This window comes from Gymnoscopelus microlampas, assembly GCF_963454915.1.
Source record: "Gymnoscopelus microlampas genome assembly, chromosome: 17".
Classification (NCBI taxonomy): Eukaryota; Metazoa; Chordata; class Actinopteri; order Myctophiformes; family Myctophidae; genus Gymnoscopelus; species Gymnoscopelus microlampas.
Window position 1 is genome coordinate 39937120 of NC_139954.1, and position 27107 is coordinate 39964226.

The following is a 27107-nucleotide window of genomic DNA, read 5'->3' on the forward strand; positions in this document are numbered from 1 at the left end:
CCTCCTGTCCTAGTCCCTCCTCCTCCTCATGCCCACACCTGTTGTGTTATGATAATGAGGGGGAGGGTATATTTCTACTGTGTCATTAAAGCGCTGTTTTTCTATTGGGACGTTTGACCCTCAAGGTTTCAGCCTCCAGGAAGAAACTCAAAATAGTCAGAGAAGACACAAAACACCATAAAAACACCACCAGGGGGCTTAATAAAGTTCTATCAACCTCATAGACACATGAAAGACAGAAAAAGTGAAAAACCATGGCACCACCTCTTTAAGAATTTACTCGATGAAATGTATTGATTTTCATTTTCATTCATTTTACAGGTATGGTGTGTGTGATATCAAATGTGAGTTTAATATAATCACAGTAACCCTTAATCATATTCCATCATATTCAAGGGCTTTCGGAGAGAAATGAGACAGACTCCATAGAGCACTGCAGAGGGGAGGCGTGCGTGTCCGTGTCCAGCTGATGCTCGTTGACGCTCGTTAATGTTATATACAATTATGTTTCTGCACTCATTTTCGGTTTCGGACAAGAATTTTTCTTTTGGTCCTAAAAAAACGCAGCTTATCAATTAATCAATAAATCAATCGATAAGGTTATCAACTATCAATGAATGAATTAACCCATTAAGACCTGGAACGCATCTGTGTCACTTAAGATTTCTTTGGCTATTCAAAAATAGCAGATATACAAGCTCATAGCGCGGCACCGAGTGCCGCGCTATGAGCTTGTAGATCTGCCATTTTTGAAAAATCTTGAAAAAACATTTTTTTGTTTTTTTTCAAAAAACTGTTTTAGAATTTTTTAAAGAATCGCCACAGGTCTTAATGTGTTAATCGTTAATTTGCATCCCTACCTGGTAAATCATGGGCACGTCCCCGAACAGCTGCGTGCGGACCACCAGGTGGACCACTTTCTTCACCAGGTGGTAGAGATTCGTCACGTTGGCGCCGGAGACGTCGCCGCCCCCCCACAGCAACGGTAAGAGTGAGTCGGCGGCGCTGACGTTCAGGGAGGTCAGCAGGATGTGGCCCGCTTCCATGAGGACGTTCTGGGCGGAGCTGTCGTTCTGGACGCGCTGGAGGTTTTGCAGGATGTGGGTCAGGGCCTTGTCGCAGGCCTCCACGTACTCCCGCAGGGACGGGGCCACGCGCACCAGGTCGGATGTCAGCAGGTTCATCAACTCCTCACTGCAAAGAGAGAGAAAAAGTGATTAGCCTATTGAGACCTGAAGCCGATTCTACATGTCTCCTAAATCTCATAAAAGCTCATAGCGTGGCACCGAGTGCCGCGCTATGAGCTTGTAGATCTGATATTTTTGAAAAATCGCAATTTGAGTTACAAATGTTCCCTTTAAAAAAAAAAATATATATATATATATTCAAATATAACGCACAAAATTATTTTTTAAAATTATTTCTACAAGCTCATGCGACAAGTCGTGAGCTTGTAAATCTGCTATTTTCACTATTTTTGGGGGAAAATCTAAATAAAACCTTCAGCCAAAATATATTATTTTATTCAAATCAACAACTTTTGTATAATCTATTAAACATATTAGCTTGATTAACTGTTGCACCCACAACTTCAACTAACTTCAACTTTTACATTGAGTGTGGCAGCAGTGGTACAACACCTCAACATCTGCTGTATGTCTACTATGCTATTATGTAATGCCAACATTACTTTAACTTACTCAATACAATGATTCCCCCGGAGCCATAATTTCTCAATTGGTGCCAGAAGTAATCATCATCCATCAGCATCACATTTTAAAACTTATATTCACTTCATTTTCTCATTTCAGCCCCCGGAAGATAATAGACTTTGGATTCTTTCCACTGTGATCAATGATCTATAACTCATGCAGTCAGACATGATTGATTCCTCGAGATATGCAGAATGTGATCCTTATCGTCATGCCCAGTTCATTATTACAGCGGGCGCATAAAGGAAAATCAATTTTAACCCATTAAGACCGGGAACGCATCTGTACCGAGTGCCGCGCTACGAGCTTGTAGATCTGCTATTTTTTTTTGGAAAAATCGTGAACATTTGTGCAAATCTTTGAATATATATTCTACACAAGTTTTTTGAAAAATATAATTATGTTGCTATATCAGTGGTTCTCCAACTTGTTCATGTCAAGGACCCCCAAAATGACATGTATTTGGCTGCGGACCCCCCATCTCAAAATATGTTGTTCCGGGGACCCCGAGAAGCACAGATCAGGGTTAAAAATGTTCGCTTTTAAACGTATATATATATATATATATATATATTCAAAGATTTGCACAAATTTTGTGCTAAAGATTTTTCAAAAAATTGCAGATCTACAAGCTCATAGCGCGGCACTCGGTGCCGCGCTATGAGCTTGTATATCTGCTATTTTTGAATAGCCAAATACATCTAAAAAACGTCACACAGATAGCGTCTCCGGTCTTAAAGGGTTAAGAGGGAGTCTCGGCTAACTGAATCACAGTTAAACCACTGTCTGTGCTGCAGACCTGCCTGTTTTCAGCCAAAACAGTCAAACTAAATTACCGTACCAGGCGCCTCCATCATGTAGTTTTTGCATGAATCAAATAGACTCGTCTGGTACATGTGAACGCTGTTTTAACAGTCAAGTCGAGTTTATGTTGGGTGGAGGTGCCTGCATGTGTGCGTGTGCGTGCGTGCATGTGCGTGTGTGTGTGTGTGTTGTGTGTTTGTATAGCATGTGTGTGCACACGCCTTTGTTATCCATGCGTCCTGTATCTTCCGACTACATTTACAGTAGCAGTAAAACATGTAATAAACTGTGCTCTGGAGCATAGAATACATAGCAGCACACGACATGTAAAATATACGGCTTATGTTAGCAATCTCATCATGTGGACGAGGGTTGCTTTATGGTTCTGCCACATCCCGGGGGCTGCTGATAGGGTTGCCAGATCTGCTTATTATAATTTCCCCCGCAAGATTGTATTCAGAAAATAGCCGATCGACAAGCTCACAACGCGTCGCATCGCGACGCGTTGTGAGCTTGTAGATCTGCTATTTTCAAATAGATGATGTATTATGTTAAAGTGCTCATGTGGCCCATAGCGGCTTCTTTTGGGCTGGTTTTAATAGACCCTGGTTGCTTGTTTCTCTCACAGAATCTGGCAACACTGGGCTGTCAATAGTCACCTCTGTTTCATCTGCGTCTCCTGGAACTGTTTCAACAGGTTGAGCTGCGCCTCGGCGCTCAGCGGCCGCCCCACCAGCTGCTCCAGCTTGTCGCAGAACGCCATGATCAGCCCCTCGACCGCCAGGCCCTCGTTCTGGTCGGCCCGGTAGAGAGCGGAGAGTGCCTGGACGATTTTGGCGGCCACCGCGTCGACGGTCATCGTTCCCGCGTCATGCTATACAGGTGTAACAGGGTTGCAAACATTACAGTACAGAATGGTGAAGGCTGGTGGTACTGGACAGATTGGAGGGTGAGCTAACACTGCCCCCCAGTGGCGAAAACGTTGATCACGCTCCCTCATCTCTCATCTCTCAGGAGTAACAGCAGAAGGTGTTTGCTTTAAATCAGGGGGTCGTCAACGTTTTTTCAGGCCGAGGACCCCTCAGCTGAGAGAGAGATGGAGCAGGGACCCCCACTACATATTGTAGGCCTATACAATTGTCTTGCAAATTCAACTTTTTTGATGATTTCATAGATAGCTAGTGTTGTGTACGTGTATTTACAGATATTCAACCACTTAAACCCTCATTTTTTTGTAAACTCGACCTTTGGCTCTGTACTTGGTTCACTCTTTTTCCCCTCTACACCAAACCTCTTTACCGAAAATAGCAGATCTACAAGCTCACAACGCCTCGCAGTGCGAGGCGTTGTGTTTTCGGCTAATGTTCCTCTCAGAATAGGGGATGCTAGGGTTCAAGAGGTTCATAAAGTAAGGGGCCTATCACAGAAAGATTTGGCGGCCCCCCCTGTGCTAACTCTGAGGACCCCCTAGGGGTCCCGGACCCCCCTAGTTGAAGACCCCTGCCTTAAATCTTAAATAAAGCTTTAAGCCAAATCATATAGTCATTTGAAATGAAATTCACACATTTTAATGATTAATCGAGGTTGACTGATCCGACTCACAGTGGTGTTCAGGTTGCCATAGGCAGCGTTGGAAGCGGCGGAGGCGTCGAGGACGGGCTGGAGGCTGACGTTACACCACATGGCCAGGGCCGACACGCTCAGTCCGGCCGCTTCTCCCACCGGCTCCCACACCCTGAGAACCTGGCTGCACGGCAGTGTTCCGTTAGCCTGAGGGGTCAAAGTGTGGACAATAGAGGGAGCGGATTATTATGTCTCGAGAGAGAGTAAATTGTTCATAGAAAAAGAGGGAAAAAGACTGTTCAGTTAGAAGGACAGGGGTTGAAAAAGAAAACTGTGACATGGAAACAAAAGACACAGGGTCACTGGGGAGATGTCTTAACCCATTCAGTCCGGGAACGCATCTGTGTCATTTTTAGATTTATTTTGGGCTATTCAAAAATAGCAGATCTACAAGCTCGTAGCGTAGATCTGCTATTTTTTGAAAAATCATGAAAATGTGTGCAAATCTTTGAATATGTATTCTTTAAAGCGAACATTTTTACGCAAATCTTTGCTTCTGGGGATTCTACAAACATGTTTTTTGAAAAAACGTATGTTGCTATAATATCAGTGGTTCTCAAACTTTGTTCATGTCAAGGACCCCCAAAATTATATGTATTTGGCCATGGACCCCCATCTCAAAATATTTTGTTTCAGGAACCCCCCAGAAAGCAAAGATTTAAGTTTAAAAATTCGCTTTCAAAAATATATATATTCAAAGATTTGCACACATTTTCACGATTTTTCAAAAAATAGCAGATCTACAAGCTCATAGCGCGGCACTCGGTGCCGCGCTATGAGCTTGTAGATCTGCTATTTTTGAATAGCCCAAAGAAAATCTTAAAATGACACTAGATACTTTCCCAGTCTAAATGGGTTAATCTCCGCTCAAGGAAAGAGCAAGAGTCTCACACAGGTATCACCGGTTCTTGTACGATGGGTGATATAACTGTACAGTCCTACCCTGAGGTACAGTTAATAGCATGCTTACATACCAACACAGAGACATATATGCACATGCTACACACATAGGTATGCTATAGAGTTTACGACAGTAAAATCTCTCCACTTAAACCATACTAGGTCTGCTTCTTTTTTTCACACTACACCAAAGCTATTTGCAAAGTCTATAGTCATAGTCTACAAGTGTGTGAGCTTGAAGTTCTACCATTCTCACTGAATGTTCGCCCCAGATTAGGGACGCTAGAATGTATGTGGTTAAAACACATTACAGCATAGTAATACTAACGCAATAGAGCTCATTCACTACAGTGTTGGTGCCTATGTGAGACAACTCCTAGTCATTGGCTTGTTAATGGCCTTCTGTTATCTTATTGCTTATTACTGTTGTTGTCGTTGCTGTATTGTCTGGCTTTTGAATCAGATGTTTTGTCATGTGAGGACACAACCCAGCCATTACGTACAGGTGTGTCCTCGAGATAGGGTTTTAAGAAAAGCTTTAACGTCACATATTCACTGCGAAACAGACTTGCTGTTGTGTTTTTGCACGGGGGCAAGGGCTGCTTCCAATGTACTGACTCTGAAGTCAGTAGCATGACGGCCTTAATGATGGGACAACAGGTTCATCTGCCTTCATAGTCACACCTCATATGTCTCTCACACACGCACACACACACACACACACACACACACACACACACACACACACACACACACACACACACACACACACACACACACACACACACACACACACACACACACACACACACACACACACACACACACACACACACACACACGCACACACACACATGTACTCAAGTTTTCTACTTAAGTACAATTTTGAGGTACTTTTATTCATTACTTTTACTTCTACTCCACTTCATCTCAGAGACAAATATTCTACTTTTTGCTCCACTACAATTATTTGAAAACGTGAGTTACTGGTTACTTTTGTAGATTTTGATTATTATTGCAAAACACACTAAACCACTTGAGCTGTATACATATTTCGGCCATTTTAAAATAGCAGATCTACAAGATCACAATGCGTCACAATGCGACACATTGTGAGCTTGTAGATCTGCTATTTTAAAAAGATGTTTTATACATTTTGAACAGGTGAATTGGGACATTCTGCATAATGAGTACTTTTACTTTCGGTACTTTAAGTACATTTTGATGCGGATACTTTTGTACTTTTACTCAAGTACATTTTGAATGCGGGACTTCTACCTGTAACAGAGTATATCTACATTGATACTTTTACTGAAGTAAAAACATGTGAGTCCTTCTTCCACCACTGGCGCAGAGTACACACACACACACACACACACACACACACGTCTGCGCACAGTACAACTGCAAGTACACATACTCGCTAAAGCTACTGTAATCCCACAGTATGTACAGTAATAATTGGGTTGGGTGCTCTCAATGAAAAAACTGTCATGAAGGGTGGAGAGAGAGACAAGAGGCAGTCTAACCTGCTGGGCGGCATGCATTGTTCCAGAGATGGCCTTCTCCAGTCTCTCTGTCACTTCAGACAGGTTGAAACGACTGGTGTTCACAGTGAGAACAACTTCTTCCATCAGATTCAGGACAGGTCTCTGGAGACTCCATATAAAAGCTGAGGGAACGGAGAGACATGGGGTTTAAGAAAAAACTCTGCCGCTTTATTCCAAAATGTTACTTTGCTGCATTTTACAAGAGCGACCAAATAGCTGATGTTCATCGTTCAAACACTGCAAAATGATACCCTCTTAACCATTTAAACCCTCTATATCGGGGGGTCTTCAACGTTTTCAGGCCAAGGACCCCCTAGTTGAGAGAGAGATGAAGCAGGGACCCCCCCTCTATATTCTATAAAATTGTGTTTCAGATCAAACTTTTTTTTGTTTACTTGGACTGCCCTTTTTTCCCTCTACACCTATACCTCTTTGCCAAAAATAGCAGATCTACAAGCTCACAACGCCTCGCAGCGCGAGGCGTTGTGAGCTTCTTTTTTTTTGCGAGATCTGACATTCATAGTGACAGAACACTGTCAAAAAAAAACAAAAAAAAAACAGAAGTCTCGCTAGACGAGATTGAAATCTCCTATTAAAATATGCGATCTAGCGCAAGGCCTATCCGCGCATGTTTTAAGGCGGACCCGGGATGGAGTTATGACATTTTTCTACTGTACCATTCATCCTAAGATATCATAACATCATAGAAAAGATAAGAAAACCTTAGTCTAACCCCATCCCTCAAAAAATGCAGTTCGCTGGGCTCATTTAAAAGAGCCTTAAAAAAATCACCTTTCAGGAGGCCAAAAGAGGAGGTAGTACCATTTTCCCGTTAGACAGCCGACCCCCCCCCCCCCCCCCCCCTGTTCTTGTACATATCTTTCCCCCCTTTTTTTATTCCTTTGGTTGTACATAGTGTTATATATATATATATATATATATATATATATATATATATATATATACATATATATATATATATATGTATATATATATACTTTTTTTGCTGTTTTATTTTTTATTTCTTTGTGTAATGATATTCGAACTGTGGTGCCACTATATATGTCTATGAATTGAATACCAAGGCCCTCATTGGAAACAAGTCCGCAAGGACTTTTATGAACGGACCTGTTAGACAAAGTATCGACGTTTTCAGGCCAAGGACCCCCTAGTTGAGAGAGAGATGAAGCAGGGACCCCCCCTCTATATTCTATAAAATTGTGTTTCAGATCAAACTTTTTTTTGTTTACTTGGACTGCCCTTTCTCCCCTCTACACCTATACCTCTTTGCCAAAAATAGCAGATCTACAAGCTCTGATTGATTGATTGAATATTTTATTAGGCAAAAGAATGTAAATGTGTTGTTTTACATTCTTTTGCCTAATAAAATATTCAATCAATCAATCAATCAGTCCAAAATCCTCCTTTAAGGTAAAAAAAAAATCATTTCACACAAATATTTGCCGGACCCCCTGTAGTAACTCTGAGGACCCCCTAGGGGTCCCGGACACCCGGTTGAAGACCCCTGCTCTATATTAAGTAAATACTTTGGTCCGCTCTTTTTTCCTACACGAAATCTCTTTGCCTAAAATAGCCGATCTACGAGCTCACAACAACATATCGCAGCTTGTAGATCAGCTATTTTCGGCGAATGTTCCCCCCCAGAGCAGGGATGCTAGGGTTAAATGTCACTGTGTTTTATTTTCTTAAGGAAACACTAATATCTCATTTTGGAGCAAACATGTCCTTCAATGTAATCTGTGACTTCATAAGCAACCGCTATTAACATTTGCTGGCATCCGTAGAGCTTGTACAAATGACAAAATCACTGTCTACAGACAAGTCCCCGTCACGCATTATAGGCCCTCTCTCTCTGAAATATAAGGAGATCATTTATAATCTGTCCCTTGCTGAAAATAGCAGCTCTACAAGCTCACAGTGCATCACGCAATGTGACCTATTTTCAGTGACCTGCGTGTAAATCAGCTATAGTCTTCAATTCATCGTGCTTCCGTTTCTCACAATAACTGTGATGACCTAAGACGGCCAACTAGGCTGTCTAGTGTCTACACATCATTCATTATGGCCCAGAAACGTATACTCATTGTATACAGTATCAGCAAATCCCAGATATTCCCTAACCACATCAAAGGGGCCCACACCCTCCCATCCTTCAAAACTGCCCTCAAAAACCCATCTTCAGAAATGCTTTCCCCACATAACCCTCCACCCCCTGTTTTTTGGGGGGGGGTTTTCAATTTAAAATGTGTACCCAATACTTTTTTCCCATCATGTAAAGCAAGTTTGAATACTTATTATCATTAGTAGTAATATTATTTATAATACAAATCAAAAGCCAGTATTTTTCTCTATATTGATGGCCATCACTCTCACCTGTCTCAGCCATCATTTGGTTGATCTCGACACCTATTACCGTCTCCACCAGAGAAATAGCCGGTGGGATATCGTCCCAAAGCGATGTCCCTTTGAGGTTCGATAGCACAGCTTCCAGCATCTTTTCAAGCCTGTCAGTGGACAAGATACAAGTGTTTCAGCTTATAGACAGCAAGTATTGAATAGTACCCTTAATTTACACCTACTGAATGATCTTATCTTAAACTCACATCAAGTGTCTCACATCGGTGCACTGGAATCATAATCATTAGTTTGGATTGTTTCCCTAACCCCTTGCACGATAAAATCCTCATTACTATATCCATTTCAGAAGTCCTTTTGGCAACACTTCCGATAGCTCTGTCTTGTCTGTTGTAACTACAATTCCCAGTTTGAAACAAAATGACGGAAGCACAGCTCCAAAATGAATGCTGCAAGGTCCTAGCACCGAGGACATTTTGGAAAGCAACAACTACGTTTTCAGAAACGATATGTATTAACGCGAGTGTCGGGAGCAGACACTCAAGACTAAAAGTAGTGTTTCATGGTTTGAAGTTTCTAATTTATTAGGAGACATCATTGCATAACAGTATGAATTATGATGTTTCTTACAGATTCAAGAGGACTGCTCTAAGATAACATTAAAAATCATCAAACATTGAAACACATCAAGCGATACAAAAGTTTCTATTACTTCTGGTAAAGCTTGTATGCTCTTGGCAGGAACGACCTCTGGTGCCTTTGTGTGTGTGTGACTCAGGTTGTGTGAGTCCCCCCATATCTTAATTTGTATCGATTTGTGTTTGTGTTTAGAGTGTTTAGAGTTTTCAAAAACACCATTTATGTGGAATAGTTATTGTGTAAATTATAGATTATGTCAAGATTAATTGAAACAGTTACACAGTATGACTTTAATTTATCCATTTGTACAGTAAGTATGAGAGCATTCAAATGGAATCAAATGGACCCTTACGAGTCCATTGGTTCCATTTGAACGCTCTCAGATTGACTGAAATGACTGTGTGCGGTGGATGGAACGTGGACGTACTTCTGCCAGGTGTCTTGGTCGGCCTCCTCTGTCAAGATTTGTTCCAGTACAGGCCCAAGTTCAACGAAGTCCTCCAAAGACGGAATAGTGATCGTAAGGCCCTGCTCTCCAGTGACGAAGGTCAAGACAATATTTAGGAGTTCGCCCATCTGGACAGAAATAAGGGGGACAGGCTTTGGTTATTTTATGAACAATCGATTACTTGCCATTCTGTGAAACCGTTTAAGCCCTACACTACGGATGAGCGGTGGTTCAATTTAAATGATTATAATTGTTATGCATAGCAAAAATAGCAGATCTACAAGCTTCCAATGAATTTGCAAGCTTTGTGAACTTGTAGATTGTGTATTTTTGCTTCTTATAGTTTTACAAAATAAGGCTTAATGTATTAAAACCAAGTAAAAAACACATTATGTATTCCATCTTATTACGATAAAAAAAATCACAATGATATCTAGTCTCATAATATTGCTATAATTTTGACCTATAGTGACATGCCCACAATAGGAACGCCAGAGTTAAAGTGGTTAAAGTATTGTTAAAGCCTGCTTGTCAGGCTCAAAGGAACACCGCCTTGATTAATGTGTGATTGTCGTGTTGTGATAACCCTGTGGAATGCTGTAACTGATGCCAGTCCTACCACAACAGAGGCATCTTGGCATCATCACGTGGCTTGGAGTGGTTTTGTAACCTACCAAATCTGGCAAAGTGTCTTTCGAGTTTCTCACGTAGATACAGTTTCATGACCATCAATCTGACTAGACGTTACGCCTACGCTAACAGGAATCTTTGGTTGCATGCATGCAGAGGAAATTAAATTATACTACAACTACAATAAAGTAAAGTTAAAACATGAAACAAACTATTTCACCTAGATTTGTTTGTATTAATGTTTATTTGTTTTTAATTAAAAGTTTATGTTTTGTTTATAGTTATGAATGGTTATTAAGATTGTGTTGTTACTAATAGAAAACAGGAACCAAAACCAATTAACAAAAATCGATCTACTTCTGTTACAGAAGGTTAGAGTTTGTCCTCCCTGTAGTTTCTAACCTTTTGATCTTCTTGTATCTCTTATTTTTCTGGTTCTTTTATTTCATTAGAATCTAGTATTAGCTGTATTATTATTTTTGTTGTATATTGTATTGTTGCTGTTAACACAGTCTGGTGGAACATTACCACCAACAACATGTCTCCGCTTGTGTGAGTGAGTGACAAATAAAATGGTCTTGAATCTTGATAGCCCTTACCTGACTTATGATTACAGACAGGTTTCCTGTCTCGAAACTTGTCCAGATGTTCATGTCGCCTGTAATCATAGGAAATGAATATAAAAATGACATAAATATGAACAAACCAACATTGTAACAAACTTCAGTGAGAGTAACAAAAATAAATACAAGATGGAATGCAGTGCCGTATCAGTCTGAAGTAGGGATGCAACAGTTAACAGAACTAATTGATTGAACATTAAAATAATTCAATATATTCCCTTTTTATGTTCACAACGTGTAGCATCACGACACGTTGTAGATGTGCTATTTTCCGCTACTTTCCGCAACACTGTTGCGAAAATGTAAAACTCATAACTCGTAAGGCTCAAGTGGTCGATCACGATAATCTGAAAGATTTTGGGTCAGGCACGCCCTTTGGGAGGGGCGATCCCAAATAGATCAGACGATCGGGCCATCCTGATAATTTTCAAATGTGTTTGATAGGGATGTCCGATTTTATCGGCCTCCCGATATTATCGGCCGATATTAGCATAAAAATTGATATCGGGAAAATATCGGTATCGGTTTTTGAAAAAAAAAAAATTTTTTTTTTTTTTTTTTTTTTTTTTTTGCTTTATAAATAAGTTACAGGAGTTCTTACTGTATATGGTGTGTGTGATATGAAATTTGAGCTTACCCTAATCACAATAATCCCCGCATATATCGGTATCGGTTGATATCGGTATCGGTAATTAAGAGTTGGACAATATCGGTATATCGGTTATCGGTAAAAAAGCCAATATCGGACAACCCTAGTGTTTGATATTTATCTGGATGATTATAGTCTGCAAGTCTACAAGGAGATTATGTGAATGAGATGACTCACAACGGGACAGCCAAGGCTTGTCCATATGTGCCAAGAACACGATTATCTATATAACGTGTCTTCCCACAGACATATCACAAACGTTCATCCTTAACCACCACACGTTTAACCGGCTCCGTCGCTTCACATCTGCTGTGTGAGAAACATGTGATCACGTGAGATGAGGTCACATGAAGTGCTACATTTTCAGCCCAGCACGATAATCGTAATAAAATCCTGTAGTGAGTGATGCACCATTATTGTATAATCATGTGGCGTGTGCATTAGGGCTGTCAACTTTCCTCAGAAATGATATTTGAATATTGGTCTTAAAAATGTGCAGATATTCGAATATATTTGAATAATATTATTATTATTATAAAAAAATATATATATTTTTTATATTTGTTTGACAGCCCTTGTGTGCATGTTTAAGTTTATAGAGAAGAGAATCTTATACGATCACCCTGTAGTGTGTGATGTAACCAGATTTCCAAACAGTTTTAGATTTTATGACTCCTTCAGTGTGAGCTAGGCTTTAGTCAACTATAAAAATCAATTAGGGAGGAGAAAAAAAAAACGCTTCTAGATTATTCGATGAATGGAATAAGTCATTGATAGAACAATTGCTAAGTGCTATAATAGACTGGTTGCGATTGTGCCGAGGTTGATTGAAAAAAAGACATGCATGCTGCAGTCCATCAGGGTGTATTAGCAACATGTTGTCCACCTACAACAGAGACACTGGGGAGCTGACTTGCCTTGGCTGGGCTCCAAGATGAACTGAGTGACGTTAATGATCAGAGAGATGTACTCCTGGGCCATGTTTGAGGGAACAGCAGCCTGGATCGTCATCATCTCGCTCAAAAGGCTGAGGGAGACAAGACAAGTTATCACTGTCTGACTGCGCATCATCGAGCACATTTAAGTTCAAATCGTTGCTGTCTGGCGGAAACCTTGTATGTCCAAAATTGTTAGGAAAGGCATGTCATTATAGGTGAAAAATACTCAAAAAGTTTTTCTTTTTTTCTTTTTCAAAGATATCAAAAATAGCTCATCTACAAGCTCACAACACGTCACGTCGCGATAACATGCGAGCTTGTAGATCACCCATTTTCGCTACTTTTGCACAACAGTGTCATACGACAAAGTATACAAAAATTGCAATTTCATTTATGAAAACGTAAAAAACATGAAATATGGAGATACAAGGTTTCTGCCCGACAGTGACGAACTGCAAGACACAAGGTCAGCGAACGGGTATCCTTGTGATCAAAATGAAAAAGTAAACATTGCATCATCACTCACATTTCATTCCATTGGTTCTGTCCACTGGCCGTGGAGATGCTTTGGAAATAGGTGGTCACTATCTGGATCACCGGCAGCAGATAGTCAGCCAACACCTCGGGTAGCGTCTGCTGGACGATGTGCTCCACTTTATTGAGGATATGCAGAGAGATGTTACGTGACGAGGCATATCCCATCCCTGGATGGAGGATGAGATGAAGTGAACCCTGCACGACACTCAGGATGTTCTCGCGAAGAGACAGTGGCAGGGACCCCGTCACCGCGTTCAGGCCGTGCATCGCAATTTGGGCCACTTCCAAGATGGCGCCGGAGAACTGTGCACTCTGCAGGCCGCCCGGCTGTTGTGCCGCCGTGACGGCGATGTTCAGGGTCTGCGTGGCGTTGCCAACGAGGGAGAGGTAGGTCAGTTGTTCGCCGCTGAAGAAAGGTGACATGGTCTGGAGCAGCTGGTGGATGTCTGTGCCTAGCGAGGAGGTATTTGTGGAGCTGCCCCACTGGAGCATGCTGCTGAAGAAGGAGGTGACATTGGGGTGCTTCATCCAAACGTGTATGAGGTTTATCTGCTGTGTGATTTCGTACTCAACAGCATACAAGGTGGTTGAGTTGCACAATGGCTCTTGACCCAAACTCTGGAAATAGTCATTCTGACGCTCTAGGTTGAACTTTGTGAGTTCCATCTGACCCTGGAGAATCTCGATGACTGTCTGCCCGATCTCACTCATCCCTGTCCCGTCTATAGGGTAGCTGAGGTTCATTACCAATTCCACCACCTGGTTACTGACAAAATAAGAGAAATTGGCCTGTGCCAGTTGCACAGCCACCTGCATTTCTGAGAAACGGTAGAGCGGGTCGAGGAGGCTGTTGAACGAGCTGGCGCTGGTGACATCCTCCACCTTTTCCAGGTACCACTGGGCAATCTCCAGGAAGACCACCTGAGCGTACAGGGGGTTCTCCAGCATTACGGATTGTGGATAGTTGAGTGCATCTAAGGGCTCAGTGTTGGTGGCTAGATTCAACAGACCCTCCACCACCTTGATTTCGTTCATGATCTCGAAGGTGGTCAGATTCATTAGGTGGACGCTGATCGTGATGTTAGCCAAAGCATCCACGTTGCCGTCTGAGATTGAACTGAGCAAATCCTGCACTACACTCTGGATGGCCTCGCGGAGAGGCAGTGGCAGGGGCCCCGTCACCGCCGTCAGGCTGTGCATTGCAATTTGGACCACTTCAATGACGGCGTCGGAGAACTGTGCACTCTGCAGGCCGCCCGGCTGTTGTGCCACCATGACGACGTTGTTCAGGGCCAGCGTGGCGTTGTCAATGAGGGAGACGTAGGTCAGTTGTTCGCTGCTGAAGAAAGGTGCCATGGTCTGGAGCAGCTGGTGGATGTCTGTGCCTGGGGAAGAGGTATTTGCGGAACCGCTGCCCCACTGGAGCATGCTGCTGAAGATCGAGGTGACATCAGGGTGCTTCACCCAATCGTGGATGAGGTTCAGCTGCAGCGTGATTTGGTTCTCAATAGGATACAAAATGGTTGTGTTCAACAATTCAACAATGTCCAACAACCCTAGACCCCAAAACCCCGAAAGAACAAACTGGTAATAGCCATTCCGAATCTCTCTTATGAGTTCCACCTGTTGCTGGAGAATCTCTATGACTGTCTGCCCGATCTCACTCACCCCTGTCCCGTTTATAGGGTAGCTGTAGAGGTTCATTATCAATTGCTCCAACTGGTTACTGACAAATACAGAGAAATTGGAAAAGAGAAGAGTTACATCCACCTGCCATTCTGTGAAACGGTAGAATGTAATGAAACGGGTGCGCAATGAGCTGGTGCTGGTGGCGTTCTCCAATTCTTTCAGGTACCACTGGGTAATCTCCAGGAAGGCCTCCAGAGCATACTCTGGGCTCGCCAGCAGAGTGGAATTGAGCGCATTTATGGGCCCAGTCTTGGCGACTAGTTTCAACAGACCCTCCACCATCCTGATTTCGTTCATGATCTCGGGGGAGCTCAGATTCATCAGCTGGAGGTTCATCTTGATGTTATCCAGAACGCTGTTCAGGATCTGCATGGTGGCCGCGAGCGGATCGGAACCGAAGTCGGCGTTTGACATGAGATGAAGGGAATCCTGCACGGCTTTCAGGATGGTCTCCTGGACAGACACTGGCAGGGGGCCTGTCACAGTGGTCAGGCCGTGCATTGCAATTTGGGCGGCTTCCAAGACGGCGTCTGAGAACTGTGCACTCTGCAGGCCGCCCGGCTGTTGTGCCACCGCGAGGGCTTTGATCAGGGCCTGCGTGACGTTGTCAATGATTTCGCTGCTGAAGAAAGGTGACAGGGTCTGGAGCAGCTGGTGGATGTCTGTGCCTGGGGAGGAGTTTGTGGAATTGCTGCCCCATTGGAGCATGCTGCTGAAGACAGAGGTGACATTAGGGTGCTTCATCCAATCGTGTATGAGGTTCAGCTGCTGTGTGATTTGGTCACAAACAGAATACAGCATGGTTGTGTTGAGCATTGGCTCTTGACCTATACTCTGGAAATAGTCACTCTGAACCTCTAAGTTGAACTTATTGAGTTTCATCTGATGCTGGAGAATCTCTATGACTGTCTGCCCGATCTCACTCAACCCTGTCCCGTCTATTGGGTAGCGGAGGTTCTTTGTCAGGTGCTCCACCTGGTTACTGACCGATAAAGAGAAATTGGCCTGTGCCAGTTGTACGGCCAGCTGCATTTCTGTGAAACGGTAGAATGGGCTGAGGAAGCTGTTCAATGAGCTGGTGCTGGTGGCATTCTCCAATGTTTTCAGGTACCACTGTGCAATCTCCAGGTAGAACACCTGAGCATACTGGGGATTCTCCAGCAGGGTGGAATCGAGTGCATTCAAGGGCCCAGTGTTGGTGACTAGATTCAACAGACCCTCCACCATCTTAATTTCGTTTCTGATCTCGGAGGAGCTCAGATTCATCAGCTGGAGGCTCATCGTGATGCTTGTCAGAGCGCTGTTCAGGATCTGCATGGTGGCCATTTGCGGATCCGAAGTGAAATTACCGTGTGCGACGACATTTAGTGAATCCTGAATGATGCTCAGGACGGTCTCGCGGAGAGACAGTGGCAGGGGCCCCGTCACCGCGGTCAGGCTGTGCATTGCAATTTGGACAACTTCCAAGATGGCACCAGAGAACTGTGCACTCTGCAGGCCGCCTGGCTGTTGTGCCACCATGACCACGTTGTTCAGGGCCTGCGTTGCGCTGTCAATGAGGGAGAGGTACGTCAGTTGATCGCTGTTTAAGAAATGTGACATGGTCTGGAGCAGCTGGTGGATGTCTGTGCCCGGAGAAGAAGAACTGTTGCCCCATTGGAGCATGCTGCTGAAGATCGAGGTGACATTGGGGTGCTTCAGCCAAAAGCTTATGAGGTTCAACTGCAGTGTGATTTGGTTCTCAACAGAATACAGGACGGTTGTGTTGAGCACCGGCTCTTGACCCATACTCTGGAATAAGTCACTCTGAACCTCTAAGTTGAACTTTATGAGTTCCATCTGATGCTGGAGAATCTCGATGACTGTCTGCCCGATCTCACTCAACCCTGTCCCGTCTATAGGGTAGCGGAGGTTCATTATCAATTGCTCCACCTGGTTACTGACAAATAAAGTGAAATTGGCCTGTGCCAGTTGCACAGCCACCTGCATCTCTGTGAAACGGTAGAGCGGGTCGAGGAGGCTGTGGAATGAGCTGGTGCTGGTGACATTCTCCACCTTTTCCAGGTACCACTGGGCGATCTCCAGGTAGTTTAAGGGCCCAGTGCTGCTGGCGGTAAGTTTCAAAAGACCCCCCACCACCTTGATTTCATTCACTATCTCGGGGGAGCTCAGATTCAGTAGCTGGAGGTTCATCTTGATGTTAGCGAGAGCGCTGTTCAGGATTTGTATGGTGGCCATATGTGGATCGGAACTGAAGTCGGTATACATGTATGTCACATCACTGATGGTATTATTCACAAGCAATGGGATGAGGGACAGGATGGCTGTTTCGTTACGCAGGTATGGTACATTCATCAGGAACCCACTGAGCCCATTTACCAGTCCCATCACACACTGGGTTGTCACGACTGGGGTATCCTGTGGCTCGAAACACTGGCGGGCTTTAATGATACCCAAAATATTAACCATGAGGTCGTTAATGTTGGCTGCCCCAGCCAGAGCTGCAATACCATTCAGCTCCACCAGGGTGAGGTTTGACTGTGTCAGGGCATTCTGGACATCGGACACTGTAACATTTGGTTTAGCCATAACCAACTTGATGAAATGCAGGGTCTGGTTAAACGTTTCCACGAAGGCAACATCCCCTGGGGAGAGGAGAAGCGAGAACAAGGTGACTGTCATCTGCAGAGATTCTTGGTTCGTCAGAAAAGGGTTTGATGGGGCCAAGCTGATGCTAACGTCACCTTTTCCTTCTACCACTATCTCTACAATCTGCTGCAGGAGGGTGAAGATTTCCGAGACGCTGGCCACACAGTCCTGACCCGGTGATGTACAGAATGACAGCTGACCCACTAGTGTTTGTAAATCCGCAATAAACCCACTTGCTTGCGCCTGGGCCTCGAGGGGCAGGATTACCAGTATGTTCCCTAGAACCACTGCCTGGGCAGCGTCTGGCCCGGCCACTGTGAGGTTCTGAAGGCCTTCAGGGGTGACGAGGGTGAGGATGTCCATAGCGACAAGGTGGAGGTCAGTGACTTGGCCAGTGCTCAGCTGCCCGCTGGGTAAGTAGAACTGATCGATTCTGCGCACCCTGAGAGCCGAAGCCAAGAACTCTTGCAGCTGGCGGAGGCATGCCAGGATGATGGGCGTGGGGTCTCCGTCGGGGGCATCCACCGCCCTCTTCAGCTGCTCCACCGCGGTGAGAATGGCCTCCGCTATGCCCGTCGAGGTCTGGTTGGTGAAAGGCTGGAGGGCCTCCCGGAGACGGGCCACGCCTTCCGGGCTGAGGGATTTGGAGTACGTGAGCAGAGTGTGCCCCATGCTGAGGGACAGGGGCAGGGTCAGGTTGCCCTCCGTGGAAAGAAGCTGCATCAACATGCGCTCCAAGTCGGGCATCGTCGGGTCCGTCTCGTTGAAGGCGAAGACGTATTGGTTTTCCCTTCCGAGCTTCACGGCCACGGCGAGCAGCGTGGAGACGTTGAGGGGGCCGTTGGCGTAAAGCAGGGGCGTCAGAGGCGACAGGCCGGTGGACTGCAGCAGGTTGTGGACCAGGGGGAGCAGGACCTCGGTGTTGGAGAGGTGGCTGCTGTTCAGTCTGGTCATTGACTGGAAAAAGTCGTCTAGGCTGGACACCACGTTGCTCAAGTAGGCTGAGAGCGCGTCGCCGCCCGGGATTTCTTGTTGGAAGAGCGACGCCGCTTGATGTTGCAGGACACCGCCGTAGACGTGCTGCAACAGATTCACAGTCCCCTGGAGACAGCTACAGAGAGAAGGACAAAAACAAGGGGGAGGGGGAAATTTTAGTAGGATGCTTTATCATTGTGTAAAAAAAAATAATACACCTTGTTTGAGCATATTACAAATTGATAATGACAAATAATGTATGATGCTAAATTGTTCACGTTATGGACAAAAAGCAAATGACCTGATTAGAATTTGTGGCTCGTTTGGTAGTGTCATCAGAGTCTGGGATGTTGCTTGTACAAACTGTGGCCAGTTCAAACCAGTATCACAATCAATAGATAAAGTGTCCATGTCAAGAGAACCTGGAGGGGGCAAAAAGAAAGTAAAACGACATGTTGACACACAGCCAATGTTATACAAACAAAAATTCTCCTTGTAAGACATCACAGGGTGAGTAAATTATAGAAATAAAATAATTTTCTTTGTTAACTACTCCTCCGTAGAGGTCTTCGGGTTAGGCATGTAACCCGAAATACCCGCGTTCCGACCCGTACCCGGCTCGGTCACGGGTCCATTCACAAGAAGTGACTCCAGGTCCGGGTCGGAGCCGGTACAGCCCGTCTCGGGTCTCGGGTCCATTCACAAGATGTGACTCCGGGTCCGGGTCGGAGCCGGTACAGTCCGTCTCGGGTCTCGGTTCTCCGACTGTGAAATGGACGGTTCCACTAATACCCGAGTGGACCCGGCGAGCGGGTTTCTCGGGGCTCAGACTGTGAAATGCACGGTTCCATTAATACCCGAGTGGAGGGAGGGAGGTCGGTCGCTCAGAAGACAGACTGGCAGTGACGCAGTCAATGACTGGCTGCTATTTATATTATCATATCACTACATAATGTTATATCATTGACCTAAATGGCGATATATTAACAAGGATAGGATGATTAAAACATATTTATGTCTGTATTAGCCTTGATGATCGTCTTTCTTGACCGAAGGCTCTGTCTGTATTAGGAACAATTTGGACAGGGGTGGAACACTTTAGAACTTTAGTGGCGCATTACTTTACCTGAGTTACATCTTCTGATAGTTGTACTTGAATGTTGACATGAGATAATAATCCTGTTTAGTGTTTCACTACCACGAGAGAAGACTACAGCGCATATTAACGGCGCTGATCAACACACGTTGAAAAGCTAGGACAAAGATACCAAGGATTCGACAGTGATGTCACTATGCAACAAGGAAGTAGCAACGGACGCTACACCATGTTCAAAGTTGTTTTAAAGATAGCAACTTTAGCAAGGATTCGTCGGCGATGACGTCACCGACGAATCCTTGGACATATTTTACCCACTCATTTATATACACCAGTTATATCAAATATTGTCGATTAACGTAACGCTTTGGTTAATGGTTAAAAATTGTAAAATAATCGAGTTAATATCAACATGTTGTTACCGGTATACTCAAAGCACAATGGAAACTCCAAAGCCAATAATAATGTTAAACAACATTAAATGTGGTTTAACATTAGACATTAACGTGGATTATAGTTGGCAATGAAGAAGGATTACAAACATCTAGAACGTGGATTTATTTTTGTATAGCTGTCCAATGAGCATTGACTGGGATTATACATCGTAATCATGGAGGCTATACATTTATAGGTAAGAAAGTATGAAACAAGTCTTAACGCTGGACAACTTGTACTAATGACGTTGGCAAACAATTTTGCGTTCGGGTTTTTCGGAGGCTCGGGTTATGTACGGGTTCGGTTCTTGTATGTCACGGTTCTATACGGGTCGGTTCCCGACAGCTCTCGGTGCTGTTCGGGTCCGGATCTCAATTTCTAACAATGGCCCGGGTCCATTCGGTTACGGGTATTTTTTTCGCGGGTCCACTCGGGTATCGGTCCTTCATATTGGACCATAGGCCGGGTCCATTCGGTTACGGGTATTTTTTTCGCGGGTCCACTCGGGTATCGGTCCTTCATATTGGGCCATAGGCCGGGTCCATTCGGTTCCGGGTAAAAAAATCACGGGTCCATTTGGGTTCGGGTATTTATATTTGACCCGTGAAGACCTCTACTCCTCCGCATTTGGCAGGTTATTATATCAAGGATTTTCTTTTAAACATAAATGTAATAAATAAAACCAGTACAGTAAAACCTATTTTTGGTTCCCCAAACATTACAGCTATTCATGCATTAGAGGATTCAGAGGGTATAGGCCATGCTTTCTGCCTGGCAGCATAGCGCTCCCAACAGCTTTAGGGAGTAAATGATGCTAAAGGGAATTTCACTCAGGGGAAGAAAACCTCTGCATGTATCGGCACATTCATAGTTGTGGAGCTTGGGTATTTTTAGAACTGCATAACATTTATGACCTTCCCGGGATTTGAACCCAGGTCTCCAGCCTGAGACACAAAATGTATACCACGCACTGACCCTGAACACAGGGTCTCCATTTCTCAGTGGAAGAGCAAAGAGCCTATAGCCCTGCCTTGCGCTCTGCCCTGGCCAATGGGAGATTCCCCTGTCAGTTATACTGCTGATTACAGTGAGATACTTATCATTTAATGTGCAATTTATTTATCATAATTATTGTTATTTATGACCAGTAAACTTAGTATTATTTATAGCCTTTACACATGTAGACAAATGTTGAATACATACATGTTTCAGAGAGCATGATTTAATCTCCCACACAAAGAAGGGATTGATCAACTCAGTCGGCACAGGCCTGGGCTTTTTAGCTTTTTTTCATAAATGGCTGTGTGGAGAAAGCACTCAAATTACCCTCTTTAAAGACAGAACTAAAGTGACATCAGTCATAAATCAACACGCAGGTGCTGACCAGTGTCCTGATTGCTGAAGCTTTTAACAAGAGCATGCAGCAAACTGGACTGGACCGTGTTCTGTTGGTTCTGTTGCCGCAGGTGAGAGAGATCTCAGAGACATCAAGAGATCCCATCACAACAGAGTTGACACTGCACTGACAGCACTGCTCAAGTAGCAGTGTAGCACGCAACCAAACGTGAATACATTATAGGGTATGCTTTACCAAACATCACGGTCACAAATGCAATAAACTTTTTCGAGAGGCAACCAATCAAAGGAACCGATGCAGCATCGTTGATCTAATTGAAAGCAAAATAGAACTACATGCCAGGAGTTGTACACCTCTGTTGCCAACTAAAAGAGAATGCTGTCCAACAAGAATGCAAGTTAAAGAACTGAATCAAGTATTTTTAAATTATGTTTTATGTTTTAAAAACAACTGTTTAAAATGAAACAATAAAAGCCTATCCCTATCCTGATAGTCGGCTTGCCAGTTCTTCCTGTGTAAGATGTCTTTTTAAGCCTGTTAAATTAATATGAGAGATTTATTCCCTATGCTACAGCAGGTTAATAACAAAATGTAATATCTTAGGCCTACAGGTCGAATATAACATCAAGGCATTTAATAACAAATTAAATGATAAATGCCCAAAACGGGGAGAAAAAAAGTCAAACTAGAGAAAGTGCTCCTCGGAGCACAGGTCTCCGCCAGGTCAGGTACGATATTGTGGCCTCCTGGTGGCACTATAATAGGCCAATGTGAAAAGGGTGCCATTTATTCTTCAATCGGACACTGCATTCATGATTTGAGGCATTTTGTTCCAAAAATGTGTTTTGCTAAATTAGACCTGCTGGTGGCGCTATAACAGGCCAATGTGAAAAAGGGTGGCATTTCTTCCTTGGCCTAGTGGGAATGTGTGTGTGAAATTTCACGGAAATCGCAAGCTGCGTTCATGATTTGAGGCATTTTGTTCAAAACGGACCAATCCTGCACATTTTGGAAGCAAACCTTAGCCAATGAGGATGGAATATGGGAAATCGGACAGATCCGTGTTGATCACATGACTATAGAGATACTGTGTACCGATTTGCATGACGTTTGGATACAATCTGTAGGAGTAATGTAAAAAAATGGGTTTTTCACAAATCGGCCTCCTGGTGGCGCTATAACAGGCCCATGTGAAAAGTTTGAGGCAGAGGTTCTGAATTGGCATCCAGGGAGTGTGTGTGCACAGTTTCGCAGCGACCGGGCCAACGGTGCCAGAGATTAGCTGCTAACACACAGACAGGACACACACACGGACACACGGACGGACGGAGGGTAAAACATACTCTCTCGCCATGCCTTCGGCCTGGCGGAGACAATAATAACGGATACATCTCTAAACAAGAGCCCAGCTACCAGCCCCAGTGGACTGGCTATTAGCCCCGACAGTCGTTGGTTGCAGTGTTGCCAGATTTTGCAAGAGAAATAAGCAACCAGGTCTATGATATCAAGCGCAAAACAAGCGACTGGGCTACGGCTATTTGAAAATAGCGGATCTACAAGCTTTGTTATTAAATACCTTGATGTTATATTCGACCTACTGTAGGCCTAAAATATTACATTTCGTTATCAACCTGCTATAGCTTGTATCTGCTATTTTCAAAATAAGAAAAAGAAAAATCTATCTAATTGAAACATTTTAACAACACAAATCTTGTATGGGGGAGGGGGGGGGGGGGGTGTCCCTGGCACAAAATATCTTCAGATTGGGGAGTCTGCGAACAAATATTAATCTGGGGGTCCTTGACACGACAATTAGTTTGAGAACCACTGGTTTAAACAACATTTTACAAGCCCAAATAAGCAACTAACACTTGACAAACAAGCGACTTTACAGAAAAACAAGCCGCTTGTAATAAGCAGACCTGGCAACACTGGTTGGTTGCCAGGAGCGTCGCCAGGGGGCCCACAGACAGCACTAACCCCCAACGTCCCCAGAAGCCTATAGGCGTTACCCCGGCAACAGCTGAACTCAACAGTGGTGCCGACCTGAGGCCAGTGACCAACACCCACAGCTAACACCACCCACACCACCAAGGAACAGGCATAAGGCTACTTATGAGGATATACGTATGACCCTGAGGAGTCATATAGTTAAACAAAGGCCCAGAACAGGTATGCAGATCTGTAATGTATAGGACGATTACAATATGGAACACGTTACCAACTATGAAGCACTGAAGAACCCAGTAAGGCAAGTTTTAAGAAACTCCTTAACCCATTAAATCTACAAATATCTTCTAAAACAGCTTTCTGAAAAACGTATGTTGCTAAATTCTCAAACTTTTTCATGTCAAGGACCCACAAAATGTATTTGGCCGCCGACCCCCATCTCAGAATATATTTTGATTGAGTTCCAAATGTTCGCTTAAATACATATATAGAGATTTGCACACATTTTCACGATTTTTCAAAAAATAGCAGATCTACAAGTTCAGAGTGGCGTGCTATGAGCTTGTATATCTGCTATTTTTTGAATAGTCAAAGTATAAACTGATGCGTTCCCGGATTGAGGAAGGGGTTAAAAGACACATGACCAAATAACCCTAATGTTAACTGAACTGAATAACCTTGGTGGAATGTAATTTGATGGACTGTCATGCTTAGTTATTTTTTTACTTGACTTTTATTGTCTATGTTTTTTAGTAAGACTGTACATGTTTTTATTGTGTTGTGTTATATGTGATATGTATTGCTATGTTTGTTGGACTCCTGGAAGAATAGCTGCTACTTGAGTGGCAGCTAATGGGGATCCGATTAAAGGAGCCACCATCGCAACTCCCAGCCTGTCCAAGCAGCCAGTACCTCCGTCAGCCATGACAGGACAGCAAGGCCCCAGGCCTCCTTGACTGGGAAAGGGTTGGGCTGATTAGATGGGTGGGGTCACTCTTGGGAGATGTGCGGGACAATGGTCTTAGGGTGGGGATGCTATATTAGGTAAGACACCCATTTCTCAGTGTCCGGACTTTTGTTAGTTATAAGAACCCTGTGTCATAGTCTGTAGGGTTTTTTGTTTGTTGGTTGAATGGCACTTGGGGGTAGGGTGGTGTGTGGGTGGTCACAGCTGAAATATACAGAGGAGCATACGTTCCCAACGTGGCATTAGCCTAGTTTTCCTAATTATCGATGCTTGCCACGCCTAGACCATAGACAGTAAAAAAGATGGACACATTTACGCCCATAGACTCTACACACTGTAAATGAAGCCTATTTTACAGCAATTTAAAATCCGCCATCTTTCAATATCTGGAATACGTAAATGAATGCTATTGGTTGTGTAGCTTGTCAATCAAATCATCACAAGGTAGCCACGCCCCTCCTACAGCATATCCTACTTTATGATCAATTTAAAAATAAATGGGACCATAATTTACCAAAACGCATATCATGGTGATTGAAAGAAGACTTTAAACTAGCGACAGGAAGCATATAGTATTTATGACAATGTTTATAAAGGTAATAAAATCTAAAAAGTCTAAAGTTCAGCAAAAACCCACCCAGTTTTTGTTTTCATTTTGGCCTGATTTATAAATGAATTGGTCAAATACTTTCACGTCATCTCACCTCCAGGCTGTAAATAGGATTTAAAGCCGAGGTGTTTGTCAAAAAAAGGAGAAAACACACACCGGTATTGGCAAATAGGGCTTATTTTAACTTCATATTTCCTTTTGGGCCAAAACTCCTCTGTAATGCAGTTAAACCTATAACATTCTTATGAATAGCATGCGTGCTGGCCTGGGGATGGACTCACAGTTGGCTGGCTCGGTTGTGACGTCGGGCTTGTAGTTTACAATCCAGTTAGCCATGTGAATGTAGGTCTTCACCTGAGGCCATATGGGACTGCTCTCAAGACTCTCACCAAACCTGACCACGGCCCACATAGCTCTGAAACAAACAACAAAAAGACCACATGGTTGATCACAAATGTATGCTTGCTAGGACTGGGAACTACAGTATCCATGTGTGTAAAAAACAGCTTGATAAATGAAGAGGTAGAATTTGTATCATCATTTAAAGCAGTGGTTCTCAAACTTTTTCATGTCAAGGACCCCCAAAATGATATGTATTTGGCCGCGGACCCCTATCTCAAAATATTTTGTTCCAGGGACCCCCCCCCCAGAAGCAAAGATTTGAGTTACAAATGTTCGCTTTAGAAATATATATATTCAAAGAAAGAAAGAAAGTTTTCAAGTTTTGAATAGCCAAAGCATAAAAGGTTTAAGTGGTTGAAATGATTGTGATGCTACAGTATATTAACACATTTTGCTGGGGACCCCCTGTAACCCCCACAAGGACCCCTGGGGGTCCCCGGACCCCACTTTGACAACCAAAGCTGTATGTCATTTAGGATATATATTGTGTTTCACAACGTATGCCGGATACATTTATCACAGGGAGGATGAGTGTCTAAAGAAGACCTACCTGTCCATAAGAGTCCCGGCCACATCATAATTGATGTACCAAAGCCACCAGTATAGTATAGCATAGTCGCCTTCACCGAGCTCCATGGTCAGTCTGTCCAGCAGCGCTCCAAACTGGACACTGCTGTAGGACAGCTTCTGCCACTCAGAGAGGATCATGGGAAGGGTGACGTTGTAGTTGTGGTCCCCTTGGTCGACGATGGCGGCGTATGTTTGCTGAACCTGCGGAAACAAAAGTAGTTCGACACAGGTTACCAGTGGTGTAAAGTAACTAAGTACATTTACTCAAGTACTGTACAATTTTGAGGTACTTTTACTTGACTTCCAATTGTCTATACTTTTACTTCCACTCCACAACATCTTGGGAGGCAAATATTGTACTTTTACTCCACTACAATTATTTGAAAATTTTAGTTACTAGTTACTTTACAGATATAAATTATTATATTATAAAACATACATTAACCACTTTAGCCTTATTTTAAACCTCGGCTATTTGAAAATGAACCAGACACAATGCTGAAATCTTTTCTTTTTTTTTTAAAACTTTGTTTATTGGATTTAACATAATAAGGTACAGAAAAGCTTTCTAAAGCAACCAATAAAATACAACAGTTCAATAGACACATTCAATTATCGCAATGCTGAAATCTGTACAACAATAGAAAATTGACAGAGGAGGACGTGAATAGACGAAAATAGAATCCACTTTTCCTGAATGTCTAGACACACCCAGAAAGTTTTTTTCATTATTTTCCCCAGGCAAGCTATGCACAACATTCTCCTATGGAATGTAGGGCAAATACTATACTGGCATGTATTGTATACAATATTTTGCGTCATAAGTTCACCACGACCAAAATACCTCTGATTGAATTTCTACACCAATAAAGTGATAATATCAACTAAACAATAAACTAAGCCATAATTGTGTAATGTCTGCAAAAGATTGTACCCTCTATCTTTACTCTTCTATTCAGGCAGGTGAAATTAAATATC

General features: G+C 43.4%; 1 protein-coding gene across 1 annotated transcript in view; it reads right to left on the bottom strand.

Moving 5' to 3' along the window:
* The window catches only part of abca12 (ATP-binding cassette, sub-family A (ABC1), member 12), a 153609-nt gene that overhangs the window by 102187 nt on the left and 24315 nt on the right, over positions 1-27107 (bottom strand). The window contains exons 16-27 of the mRNA XM_084085438.1: positions 26110-26330; positions 25439-25572; positions 19044-19164; positions 13419-18878; positions 12872-12981; positions 11282-11340; positions 10032-10180; positions 8984-9114; positions 6569-6711; positions 4119-4286; positions 3176-3390; positions 861-1194 (exon numbers count right to left, since the gene is read on the bottom strand). Of these exons, the coding sequence (XP_083941564.1) occupies positions 861-1194; positions 3176-3390; positions 4119-4286; positions 6569-6711; positions 8984-9114; positions 10032-10180; positions 11282-11340; positions 12872-12981; positions 13419-18878; positions 19044-19164; positions 25439-25572; positions 26110-26330 (7245 nt within the window). The remainder of the gene's footprint in view (positions 1-860; positions 1195-3175; positions 3391-4118; positions 4287-6568; positions 6712-8983; positions 9115-10031; positions 10181-11281; positions 11341-12871; positions 12982-13418; positions 18879-19043; positions 19165-25438; positions 25573-26109; positions 26331-27107) is intronic.